General features: G+C 39.0%; 1 protein-coding gene across 3 annotated transcripts in view; it reads right to left on the reverse strand.

The window, feature by feature from the left end:
- Window positions 1-14,062, reverse strand: part of FBXO36 (F-box protein 36) — a 90,457-nt gene that overhangs the window by 15,250 nt on the left and 61,145 nt on the right. For 2 of the 3 annotated variants that reach the window (XM_040450787.1, XM_040450788.1), the window contains exon 3: window positions 1,447-1,619. In XM_040450787.1, the coding sequence (XP_040306721.1) occupies window positions 1,447-1,619 (173 nt within the window). Of the gene's footprint in view, window positions 1-515; window positions 955-1,446; window positions 1,620-14,062 lie in introns of those variants that run through there. The other variant, XM_040450789.1, reaches the window with a different exon arrangement.

Raw genomic sequence — 14,062 nt, forward strand, 5'->3', positions numbered from 1 at the left:
ACTGCTCTAATACTTGCTTCTGGCTCTCCATTTTTAGGGGGAAAACCCAGTAAAAAAATATACGCTTTTATTCTCAAAGGGGATACATCAAATAATATCAAACATATTATTTTAAATTAATATATGAAAATCAAGAAATATTATGGCATGATTGTGACAAAAGCATTGACTCTCTAGATAATAAGATTATTATGATTTAGGGGCGCCTGCCTGGCTCAGTCAGTAGAGCATGCAGCTCTTGATCTCAGGGTCCTGAGTTCAAGCCCCACATTGGGTGTGGAGCCTACTTAATAAAATAAAATAAAATAAAATAAAATAAAATAGAAATGAAATGAAACGAAACAAAGTAAAATAAAATAAAAATAGATGAATACTTCTTAAAAAAAAAGATTATGATTTAAGTCATCTGGGAAACGTTGCATGCTCTTTTATAAATGGTCATTGTGCCCCAGTATATTGTAACTAAATACTAACCTAGGTTTCTTCCATTTCAAACAAACTCCAACTCTGATTACTTTAAGCCAAAAAAGGATTTAATGGAAGGACAGTATGTGTGTCTAAGAAGAGCTAAAGGGGCAGGAACCAAGGCACCTTCCAGGATCCAGGGAGAGGAACCAATAATGGTTGCATCAAGGCCCTGACATTGCACCAAGCGTGTCTTCTGATGTCGTGTCATTCTGCTGAGGATTCAGAGTAGTGAGAGAGTCCATTTGGTCAGCCTGGGGCATGGAGAACAGGCTGAAGAACCTGTTCATGAGAACATCATGAAGAACAATTCTCTAAAACCATCCAATTCTGCAAAGGACGGTTAGTGGAAGAAATGGAGGTAGATAAGGGGCAGCCACTACTTACCTTATTCTTTCATGTGGCCGTGCCTCTGCCTGAACTTGGAATGCCCCTTGACCTGAAATGCCCGTAGTCTTCCAGACCACCTGGTGAACTCTTATTTCCCTCCTGAAAACCCAGATAAAATAGCCCTTTCTGTGAAGCCTGGCAGAGGAAATGACTTTGCACTGTCTTTGTACCTCATACACGCATCCCTTGTTGGACTGTTCACACTAAATTGTAATAATTTGTATTTGTTTGGATCTCTCCTATTAGACTGTAAATTTCTGGAGGGCAGAAATAATGTTTTTTCACCTCTGCTGCCTCTGTGCTTAAAACAGTGCTCGTGATTAAGTATTCAACAAATGCTTGCTAAAATAAATGCAAACAATAAACCACTGCTATGTTTAAAAAGAGAAGAAGAAGAAAGAGAGGAAGGAAGGAAGGAAGGAAGGAAGGAAGGAATGAAGGAAGGAAAGGAGGGGAGGGGAGGGGAGGGGCAGGGCAGGGCAGGAAAGGAAAGGAAAGGAAAGGAAGAATAAAGCGAAAAGAAAGAAAAAATTAAAACTTTGAGGAAGCACAAGGAAAAACCTTTATAGACACAAAATAATTATCTGTTACCTTTGCAAATCTGCGTGATGTTTGAGAAAGCCTGGCAATATCTTCAAGATCCAGATAAGAAATGATACTCAGGAGCAAATTGTCTGAGAGCCGTTCAAGGAAGTCAAATTTACCTTCACATAAATTGAAGACATAGTCTAATACTCTTGCACCAAATATTAAGGCAATTTGAACTGCAATTCAAAGAAACCAACAAACCAACAAGGTTATCATGTGCAGTCAGGTAAAAACCACGACCTGTATCAGTAAGACGGGCTTTAGGGCATTCTTCCCCCCGGGGGGGGGGGGAATGTTGGATTAGACCAAGTCATTCCTACTGTCACCGAGCTGCCCCTGGGACTCGTGATATGCCTTTGTGAGACATTTGTTTCCAACTGCTGTCCCCACGGTGAGATCAGAACCTTTGAGGGACACTCACTGTTGAACGCAGTGATGAACTGCATCCCTTGATTTCATCAGCACCAACTTCAGACAACTGACTTAACTAGTCTCAGTGCCTCCCTTAGCCTCACCCCTGACTGGACAAAGATGCTGGTCCACGTGGGTTTTCTGCCACCCTCCCTCTCCCCTGATTGGCCTGAAACATGTTAATATCTCTTCATTTGAGTTGATTTTTCTTCTCTCATTGCTAAACGTGTTTCTCCACCAAACTTTCTTCTTACCTCTTTACCTTCTTTCATCCCCATCTTTACATAATAGGGGGAAAAAATAGAAAGAGGAAAATAAGTGGATATTTCATGAAAATTGTGTTAACTTTTGCCTAATATTTTGTATGCTTTTTCAGTCATTTCCAAGTTAGGGAAAAGTTCACAAATAATCAGCCCATATAATGGTCCTACCTAAGCATGTTCAGTGCAAGAAAGTACTAGCTTGGTTCTTTTTTTAACCCTGAAAAACCTTCAATGTTTGGAAGGATATATATTCAAATTTTAACGTGGTTAAATCTGGATGGTGACTTTCACTTCGCTTCCTTTTGTTTATTTGTGTTTTCTAATATTTCTACAATAAACCTGTATTACCAGTGTAATTTTTTTAAATCTAGGTTACCTAGGTAGGAAGGAAGGGAAAAAGGAAGGAAAGCACACTACCTCCTTATACAAGAGAGGAAAACATTGTGATGATGGAATAAGCATGTGGATTCCAGGGATCCCAAAGCAGGGACGTTTTTGGTTTCTTGAGGCTCATGTTTTCCATTCGGACTCTGAAAGCACCGCTATAACTAGCCTCTCTAGAGACCTGTTCTTCAAAGACAGAGAACTCTCTACTCTACATGAGACTAAATACCCAAGATTTGGGGGACCACCTTCCTTCCTCAGCCTGGAACATTCCTCCTGGAGCAAGCGGGATGGAGCTGTCAGGAACACTGGGCCCCCTGTAGGAGTTGGCAGAACTGATTCAACTGGTTGATGGGTCTCCGATTTCAGAATGGATGTAAGGTGTGGACCATATTTGTGCAAAAACTCTAACTGTGCAACTTGGAAGAGCCAGGCATATGTGATTTCTCTCCCGAACTGGTCAGTCAAGCACTCTAGGGCATTAAGGGTTTTAGTTGCTTCTGAATCCCAAGTGGTTCCAATTCAAGGCACTTCGAAAGTCCAAGGGCTTTCCTCAGGGAAAAACAGCCCCGTCAACTCTAAAGGATAGTTATCGTGGACAACTCCTAGCCCACCAGCAGAATAAGAAGAAAAAGTGGTGCTTACTTATTGGAGGGAGAAGAGAAGCCCTGAGTGCAATAAAACATCCCTTAATATAACTGGAGATGTTTGTCCATTTTACAATGCCAGGAAAACATGTTCAATGAAGACTCAGATTTACTTTAGGAATTCTCTACCAGTAAAGTCCTCAAAATGTAAAGACTAGAAAAGGATATATACCAGTATTTTAGGATACATAAAAGTATTTATACTATAAAATATATAATTAAAAAGGATATACAAAATGGTATACAAAAGTATTTGTGTTCAGTTGTATGTAACCAACATTTATTTCTTTTGAAATAACAACAACAACAAAAAAAGGTAAAACAAAATCCATTTTGAAAAGCAAAATCACTGTCTTCATGTTGGACTATGTGGCGACCAGCCTCCAAGGGGGTGTCACAGATTCTCTTCTCCTGGGCTCATTTTTTGTGTCTCCCTCCCACACTGAATTAGAGGTGACCTATGTGACCAATAGGATAGTGTATGAACGACATTCCAAGTCTTGGTCGTAAAAGACAGAGGGCATTCTGTCTTGCTGCTGCCTCTGGGATCACTCACACTGGGAGAAGCCAACTGCCATATGCTGATGATGCTCAGCAGTGTTCTGGAGAGGCCCACGGGGAAAGAAATTGAAACTTCCCAGCTACAACCACCACTTATTTGTCAGCCATCTATGGGGGTCCTCAAGGGATTCGGGCCTCAAGCCCCAGTCGAGCCTTCAGATGACCGAGGCTCCGCACGACACCATACAAGACCCTGAATCGCATGATGGAGCTAAGCTGCTCTCAAATTCCTGACCCACAGAAACTGTTTGAGTTAATAAACATTTATTATTGTTTTAACCAATTAAGCTTCAGGGGAATTTGTTACACAACAATAGACAATAAAAATTTGGGTGCCTCCAAGTGTTGCGGTGCCATAATGGAAACCCAAGATGTGGGAGTTGCTTTGAAATTGGAAATTGTACAGGAAATCTGAATGAGTTTGAGGAGGGTGTTAATTGCAAGGATGAAGAGCTTTCAATAAATAGTATAATTAATTAATTAATAGCTGTTAGTAGATGCTTGATGGACTCTGAGGAGGTTTTATAGGCAAGAGTTTAAAGGAAAATGAAGAAAATATTATTAAAAACTGGAGGACAGATCCTTGTCATGTAGTGGCAGAAAGTTCAGTTACATTATTGCCTACTGAGATATGCAAAGCAGGAAACAGACTTAAGGAGATGTGATTCAGCTATGCAGATTTCCAAGCAAGGTGTTGAACATGCTGTCTGATTTCTTCTTGCTGCTTAAAGTAAAATGTGAGAGCAAAGAGAGAAGCTAAAGAAGGTTTCTTACAAAGCTGCCAGGATTTGCTGGTCTAGAATATTCTGTGCCTCGTCAGATGGCAAACAATGCTAAAATTAAGGAATGCCTTGGGAATGCAAGCTGGTGCAGCCACTCTGGAAAACAGTATCAAGGTTCCTCAAAAAACTAAAAATAGAACTACCCTACGACCCAGCAATTGTACTACTAGGCATTTATCCAAGGGATACAGGTGTGCTGTTTCAAAGGGACACATGCACCCCCATGTTTATAGCAGCACTATCAACAATAGCCAAAGCCTGGAAAGAGCCCAAATGTCCATCAATGGATGAATGGATAGAGGAGGTGTGGTATAAATAAATGATGGAGTATTACTTGGCAATCAAAAAGAATGAAATCTTGCCATTTGCAACTACGTGGATGGAACTGGAGGGTATTATGCTAAGTGAAATTAGAGAAAGACAAAAATCATATGACTTCACTCACTCATATGAGAACTTTAAGACACAAAACAGATGAACATAAGGGAAGGGAAGCAAAAATAATATAAAAACAGGGAGGTGGACAAAACAGAAGAGACTCATAAATATGGAGAACAAACTGAGGGTTACTGGAGGGGTTGTGGGAGGGGAGATGGGCTAAATGGGTAAGGGGCACTAAGGAATCTACTCCTGAAAGCATTGTTGCACTATATGCTAACTAATTTGGATGTAAATTAAAACAAAATTTAAATTTAAATTTAAAAAAAAAGAAACAAACAAAAATAATAAAAATTTAAAAAAAAATTAAGGAATGCCTCTCAGGCAAAAGTCGAATTTGGAAAAATCTCAGGAAAATATGGTCTGAAGATGAAGCTGAGGGCGTGGCTGGAAAATGTTTTGTTAAGAACCATTCAGTCAAATTTTAGAGCTTTCAAAAAGCTGAAGGGTATTGCCACTCAGGAGGCAAGCACAGAAACCAAGTTAAAGAAGGGCTTATCTAAAAACAAAAACAGGGGCACCTGGGTGGCTTGGTCGGTTAAGCGTCTGACTTCGGCTCAGGTCATGATCTCACGGTCCGTGAGTTCGAGCCCTGCGTCGGGCTCTGTGCCGACAGCTCGGAGCCTGGAGCCTGCTTCGGATTCTGTGTCTCCCTCTCTCTCTGCCCCTCCCCTGTTCATGCTTTGTCTCTCTCTGTCTCAAAAATAAATAAACGTTAAAAAAAATTTTTTTAATAAATAAAAACAAAAACAAACAAAACAAAACAAAACAACAAAAACAAAGATGTGTAGGTGTGGTTTTGTTTAATGGAGTGAACCCCAGTAACAGCAATAGACAACAAATGAAATTTTAAGAGAATTCTACTGGTAGAAACACCGCCTGCCAGCTTGAACTGGAAGGGTCAGAGGCAGTGGAAAAGGAAAAAGACTTTGGACTCTCAAATTCCTACCGGCAGGAAGTAGGCTGAGAAAACAAAACCTGCAAAGATGGGTTATCTTTTGTGGACAAGGAAGATGGCTCAGACGATGGAACCAAGAGCCCAGGAGGTGAAGCCCAAGACTCATGAAGAATTGGCTACAACAGGGACTTAGAAATATTGTTACACTAACTAACATAAAATCAGACCTACTGGACAACCCCTCAGAAATATATAATTTATCACTTCTGACTCAAGAAGAAAAAGAAAACCTGAGAAACTATAACCAGTAAAAACTTTGAAACCACTGATGGGATTAAAGAGGAAAACCGTCAAGCAAAGCTTCAGATCTACACTGCTTGTGAGCCTTTAATAAACTCCCAGAGAACAGACAATCCATATAGAAGTAGAAGGAAACCCCCAACTCACATTATGAGGTTGCTTAAACTAGAAATGATGGTAGGCAAGAAGAAAATTTGCATCTGGAAAATCACTTAGGAGCATACACGGCAAAAATTCTAAATAAAATGTGAGGAAATTCAATCTATCAATATATAAAATAAATAGATAAATTGTGACCAGGATAGTTAATCCCAGGATAATCCAAGGATGCAATAACTTTGGAAGACTATTTAATATAATTCACCATATAAACAAATAGATTTATAGGAGGAAAAATGATCATCTCAAAAATACAGAAAAATTATTTCGTGAGTTCTAACCCCTATTTATGAATAAAAACTCTTAGGAAATTGGGGCACCTGGGTGGCTCTGTCAGTTAAGCATCCAACTCTTGATTTCAGCTCAGGTCATGATCCCACAGTTCATGAGAACAAGCCTCACGTTGGGCTCTGTGCTGACAGCAAGGAGCCTGCTTGGGATTCTCTTTCTCCCTCTCTCTCTGCCCCTCTCCTTTACCATCTCTTGCTCTCGCTCTCTCTCAAATTAAATAAACATTAAAAAAAAAAGAAATTCTAGGGGCACCTGGGTGGCTCAGTCGGTTAAGCGTCCGACTTCCGCTCAGGTCATGATCTCGCAGTTTGTGAATTTGAGCCCCTAGTCGGGCTCTGTGCTGGAAGCTCAGAGCCTGGAGCCTGCTTCAGATTCTGTGTCTCCCTCTCTCTCTGCCCCTCCCCCACTCTCTCTCTCTCTCTCTCTCTCTCTCTCTCTCTCAAAAATAAACATTTAAAAAAAAAGTAAAACAAAAAAAGAAATTCTACTGAAAATGGTCAGCATCGCTTCTCTGTATACCAGCAACAATTAATTCAAAGTGATGACTTAATACGCATTTGTCTTTTGACCCAGTAATCTCACAAACATATTGCCTAAATATGAAACAACCCATGCACAAGGTTATGCATTTTGGCACTCTTCGTATTATCACAAGATTGGAAAGAACCCAAGATTTCATCACTAGGATTCTGGTGCATTCACACAAAGAAATACTATGCAGCTGTGAAAGAAAAGAAGAAGGAAGAGGAGCGGGAGGAAGATCTCTAGAGGCATGAAGTGATCTCCAGGATATCCTGGCGGAAACGGTAGGGGTAGAACGCTACCATTTGTATAACAAGTAAGGGGATACAAACACATATGTATATGAATTTGTTTATATCGGCACAAAGAATCACTGAAAATGTCCATAACAAACACAAGCGGTTAGCCTAGGGAAAGGGAAGGAAAAGGCGGAACAGATAGGGATGAAACCAAACCTCTGTAAGTACGTTGTTTTACAGTTTTGACTTGGGAAAACCATCCAAGTTTTACATAATCTTAAAACAGAATTTTAATCGTTTCAAATTTTAATCTTTAAAACTTAAAACAATTAAAGTGGATTTTTTACCTGATTTTATTCTTTTTTTTTAAAGTGTGTTTATTTTGAGAGAGACAGAGACAGCATGGGTGGGGGAGGGGCAGAGAGAGAGAGAGAGAGAGAGAGAGAGAGAGAATCCCAAGCAGGTTCCCCGCCACCGCCAGCAGCTCAGAGCCTGATGTGGGGCCCGAACCCACAAAACCACAAGATCATGACCTGCGCCAAAACCAAGAGTCAGAAGCTTAACCGGCTGAGGCACCCAAGTGCCCCTACATTATCCTACTCGTAGCTACAAAAAAAAAAAAAAAAAAAAAATCACCAACTACCCGGGAAGAATTTGAGCAAAACATGTTTAAAGGTCAAATAAGACCGATGTGAAGAAAACGTTAAAACCCTACATAAAAGAAGACCTAAATCAATGGAGACCTATACCATGCTCATTTTGAGAAGACCAAAGGATGACAATTCTCTCCTCAAAAATCTAGAAATTCCACCCAATTCCAATTAAAATCTCAACAGGGATCTTTGCATAGCTTTACCAGCTGGCCTTAAAACTCATATGCAGAGTAAAAAGTCAAGAACAGGTAAACAGTTCTTTTTTTGTAAAGAAAAGGAGGAGGAGGAAGATGAATTCATTTTAGCAGGTAAGAAAACTTACTATAAAGATGGTAATTAAAGCAGTGTAGTGTTGGTGGGAGACAAACTAAAGATCCTGTCCTATAAATACAGAAAAAACGTAAAACTTCTCATCTCATCATAGCCAAAAATACACTTGAGATAAGTTAAAGACTAAAATATGAGGAACAAGTTGTAAGATAGTTCAATTAAAAATAGGAGTATATCCTCACGAAATCAGAGAAGGGAAAGATGTCTTAAAACACAAAAGTATAAGCCATATATTAAAAGACTGACAAGGGGTGCCTGGGTGGCTCGGTCAGTTAGCATCTGACTCTTGATTTCAGCTCAGGTCATGATCTCATGATCAGTCAGATCAAGCCCCGAGGAGGGCTCTGCACTGACAGTGTGGAACCCGCTTGGGATTCTCTCTTTCCGTCTCTCTCTCTGCCCCTCTCCTGCCCCTCCCTTGCCCCTCCCTTGCTCTCTTGCTCTCTTGAAAAATAAATAAATAGGGGTGCCTGGGTGGCTCAGTCGGTTGAGCATCCGACTTCAGCTCGGGTCACGATCTCTCGGTCCGCGAGTTCGAGCCCCGCGTCGGGCTCTGGGCTGATGGCTCAGAGCCTGGAGCTTGCTTCCGATTCTGTGTCTCCCTCTCTCTCTGCCCCTCCCCCGTTGATACTGTGTCTCTCTCTGTCTCAAAAATAAATAAACGTTAAAAAAAAAAATTAAAAAAAAAATAAAAATAAATAAATAAACTTCTTAAAATAAATAAATAATTTTCAAAAACATTTATAAAACAGGTTGACAGATTTGAACTACATTAAAATTGCAAACCTCTATATGGGTAAAAACACATAAACAAGGTGATAAGATAAACCAAAAACTTGGTGAAACCTCTGCAGCACATTTAACCAAACTTAGTATTCAAAATATGCATGTAAAAAAAATTCCTACAATCAATAGAAAAAAGGATAAACAACCAAAAAGTGGAAATAGGCAAAGAAGTGAATTAGCACTTCTCAGAAGGGAAGACCCACATCGTTAATAAATGTAAGAAAAGATATTCAACACCTCATTAATAATCAGGGAATTTACACACCCAGTTTGGCAAAAATTAACATGTATCTCTGATTACAGCAAATGTTGGTAGGAATATAAAGAAATAACATCTCTCATAAAATGCCAACAAGAGTATAAACTGATTTAACCCCCTTGGAGAGGAGATTGTCATTCCCTGGTAAAGTTGAAGAGGCACATATCCTATAACTTGACAAATACACTTCTACACACCCAACTTAAAGAAACATTCACACATTACACAAGGGTAAATGAAGATGTGTTGTTGCAAAAAAAGTGGAAACCACCTAACAACCCTCAGTAAGGGAGATGTTTGAGTAAACTATGGTTTATAATATAATAGAATACCATTAACTATTGAGATGAATGAACTAGACCTACATACATCAACATGAATAAATCTCAAAACCAGTGTTGAATAATAAAGCAAAGTTGGAAAATGATATATTAGGATGCCATTTATGTAAAATTTTCAACATCTAAAAAGAGTATATATTATTTATGTATAATAGAATATCCTTGGAAATGAAAATCACAGTAGAAGGGAATGGAGGGAAAATAGGGAAGAGGTAGAAATTTGACTACATATGTAATGATTTTATGTTTTTAAAAGATATTAAGTAAATATGGTGCTCACTTCAGCAGCATGTATAATGAAACTAGGATGATAAAGGAAGATTAATATGGCTCTGAGAAGGGATGACAACAAAGTTAAAACCATTTAGAGTAGATTCTCTGATCCTTTGTTACCAGCTAGAAATTTAAAAAAAGTAACCAAAAAAATTCCAACTACCTGGAAATTGAACAAAATGTTTCTAAATAATCTATGGGTCAAAGGAAAAATCAAAATGGAACTTAGGAGATATTTTAAACTGAATGAGAATAAGGATAGAACTTATCAAGACTAATATAGCTATGCTTAAAGAAAGTTTAGGGCGAAAATGGCTGAGAACAATGATTTAAGCTTCTATCTCAAGAAGCTAAGAGAACAAATCAGACCTAGTGGAAGTAGTAGGAAGGAAATAATAAAGGTAAGAACAGGAATCAAAAATAAGAAATAAATAAATAAATAAATAAATAAATAAATAAATAGAAAATTAACAGAGCTAAAAGTTCTTTGAAAAAAAATAATAAAACAAATAAACCCCTAACAAGGGCCACAAAGAAAAAAAAAAGGAGAAAGCACAAATTATCATTATCAAGGGATGAAAACTAGAACAGCACTACAGACACTACAGCCATTGAAAGAAGAGGAGATTATGAGCAAGATCCACCAACATATTTGATAATTTGGATAAATGAAGTAAATGTGACAAATGCTAACATCTTTTGTTATTGGTGTTGGGTTCTCTTCTGTTTTGTAGGTTTAAGATATTTCTGAATTTTAAAGCTTTCAAAGGGCAAGGTATAGAACACAATGTATAAGATTCTTCTTTGGGGGTTAATATATTTTGTATATATGCATAGACCATTTCTGGAAGGATATTCAAGAAACTGTTACTGATGGTTGTCACAGGAACTGAACATGAGATCAGAGGGAGACTTACTTTTATTCTAAAATTGTTTGTTTGTTTTTTAAGTTTATTTATGTTATTGAGAGAGAGAAAGAGAGAGAGAGAGAGAGAGAGAGAGAGAGAGAGAATCCCAAGCAGGTTTTACACTGTCAGCATGGAGCCTGACATGGGGCTCAAACTCATGAAGAGTGAGACCCATGACCTAAACTGAAATCAAGAGTCGGACATTCGACCGAGCCACCCAGGCACCCCTATTTTAAAAGTCTTTTTAAACTGATTTAATTTTTGCTTTACTATGTGTATTATCTCAAAAAATTAGTCAATAAAAAAATAATAAAATACAACAAGTCTTACTCAGATCTGCTTTCCCTGCTCTGTAGCCCAGAGCTAGGCTCCCACACTTCCTCGAAGTGCTTTTGCCTCTAACACTCTCCTACCCCACCTCTACCCACAGACCCCTACCCCAGGCGGGCAGAAACTAGAAATCCAGGCTGAAGACAAGGACCAGCTGATTGAAGAGGCCAGAGAGAAGGAGGGGAGTTGACTAAGAGGTGGTGGGTAGGCCTGAGAAAATAAAGTCCCAAGTCAAAGTCTGAGATACAGGCTAAGTGAAGAAGGAACCCAGAGAAAATGGATCACGGATCCATGGTGTGGGCCTGGCACAGGTTTGGGAATAAGGTAAGAACATCTGTTTCCCACTCTCTTATTTCCGGTGTACCAATATTCTTAGACTCTGACCACAGGCCAATATTTCAGGATTATTAGTATTTATTCGAGTTATCAATTTTCCATTATAGTCCCCATTTCGAACGTGCAGTCCCATTTTCCTCATAAATCATCTAAATGTCCAAGAGAATTTCCATTCTTTGATGTCTATACTACATCACCATTATCACCCACGTTTCCTTTCACAAGCAACAGCAGAAACAAGAAACTTTGTCGTTTGGTTCAGAAGATAGGGTTGTTGAAGCCATTTGGTTTTATCACAGGGATTTTTGTGGATTGGCCTAAATACTTAACCACTACTTATACCTCATTCGAAGATCAAAGCAACCAACTATAAAAGGGACATAAGTTGGAAAACAACTTATTTTTAGGTTGGATTCAACTTCAACCCATGAATCAGCACTTTGAGTGGAGTTTATATAGGCAGATTTTTGCCTTAGACTCAGTTTTTTAAAATATTTCCAATAGCTAATTTTCCGATTATTCCTACTTATTTAACTGAGAGGAAAAAATCCATAGATGTTTCTTCAGATTTTTTAAGGTCTCAGGAAAAAAAAAATTCAAACTTCATAGACAAGTGGACAAAGAATACAGACAGGCAAATTACTGAAAGGATATAAATGGTAATCAAACATGACAGGATGCTCAACTTACTAGTTATCAGGAAAATGCTAATTAAATATGACACTATTTTCACCATCTGGCTGCAAAAGATGAAAAAGAATAGTAATATCTAATTAGTGATGGCAAAGGTGCAAGAAAACCATATCCTGGTGGATGGAGTAAAATTAATACAGCAGTTTTTCGGAGAACAGTTTTGTGTGTGCGAGAGAACAGTGAAGTAATTGGCATTTTGAATTACTCGAGCTTTGAATTACTCAAAATTAAAATATGGTGACATCAAAATATTAATGAAGTCTCATTTTATGAATAAAAGTTGAAATAATGCAAATCACCCAATTTGAAATGCTTTCCAAGCTAGCGTAATTATAAAGGTCAAATAAATTATAGATGGCATTTGTGCTGTATCCCATGACAGGGCTACCCAAGCCAGCTAACAGAAGTTCCATCCTCGGTCAAGTTAGCCCTGAACTCTAGATTCAATTAAAAAAAAAAAAATACTCTGGGGTGCCTGGGTGGCTCAGTTGGTTAAGCGTCCAACTTCAGCTCAGGTGTTGATCTCACGGGTCATGGGTTCAAGCTCCACATCGAGCTCTGTGCTGGCAATTTGGAGCCTGGGGTCTGCTTCAGACTCTGTGTCTCCCTCTCCCTCTACCCCTCCCCTGCTCATGGTCTGTCTCTCTCTGTCTCTCTCTCTCTCTCTCTTTCTCTTTCAAAAATAAATAAATAAACATTAAAATAAAATTTTAAAAAAATACTCAAAATACTCTATCAAAATTATAATGTACATTTCTTTAGTTCCAGTAATTCCAGGAGTTCTCACGTAAGTGTTCAAAGATAAATATGTCCCAGAATGTGCCCAAAGGCTTTTGAAAATGCCCATCAATTGAGGATTGTATATTTCTACAATAAAATACCATACAGTCTTGGAAAAGGACAAGGTACTTCTTTACGTATGCTCACGGAAAAATGTTCACAATATAAGTGCAAAAACAAATTAAGGAATGAAAGATTCTATTTCTGCAAACAAACACACACACAATCCCAAGCAAAAAGAATTCAAATGCAAAGAATGAAGTTATTTATAGTAGTTACCTCAGGGGAACAGAGCTTGGAGGAAGAGAGAAGGAATTTTCACTTGTCAAATTTTAAAAACTGTGATAGCCAGTTGGTACGTGTTCAGCAAATTCTAAGCACTTCATTCAATTACTCCTCATAAGGACCCTATGTGTGAAATGCTTTTATTATTTCCATTATCAACAGTTGAGGAAACTGCTATCCAAAGAGACTAAACCCCCTGAATGGGGGGGTGGGGGAGGGTAGACTGAAAGAGGAAATCTTAAGCAAGCTCCAAGCTCAGCACAGAGCTGGACTAGGGGCTTGATCCCACAACCCTGGGATCATGACCTGAGCCAAAATCAGGTTGGATGCTGAACCAACTGAATCACCCAGGTTCCCCCATGAATGACTTTTTAAATAATAAACTTGTGAATTTTGTCCTTTAAAGATGGAAATCTAGGAGCGGCTGGCTGGCTCAGTTGGTAGGACACCTGACTCTTGATCTTGGGGTCATGAGTTCCAGCCCCCTGTTGGGTGTAGAGATACTTAAAAAAATTAAAAAATAAATGCAAATCTGGGGCGCCTGGGTGGCGCAGTCGGTTGAGCGTCCGACTTCAGCCAGGTCACGATCTCGCGGTCCGTGAGTTCGAGCCCCGCGTCAGGCTCTGGGCTGATGGCTCAGAGCCTGGAGCCTGTTTCCGATTCTGTGTCTCCCTCTCTCTCTGCCCCTCCCCCGTTCATGCTCTGTCTCTCTCTGTCCCAAAAATAAATAAACGTTGAAAAAAAAAAATT

This window comes from Herpailurus yagouaroundi, unplaced genomic scaffold (assembly GCF_014898765.1).
Source record: "Herpailurus yagouaroundi ecotype Mexico unplaced genomic scaffold, PumYag 202, whole genome shotgun sequence".
Lineage (NCBI taxonomy): Eukaryota > Metazoa > Chordata > Mammalia > Carnivora > Felidae > Herpailurus > Herpailurus yagouaroundi.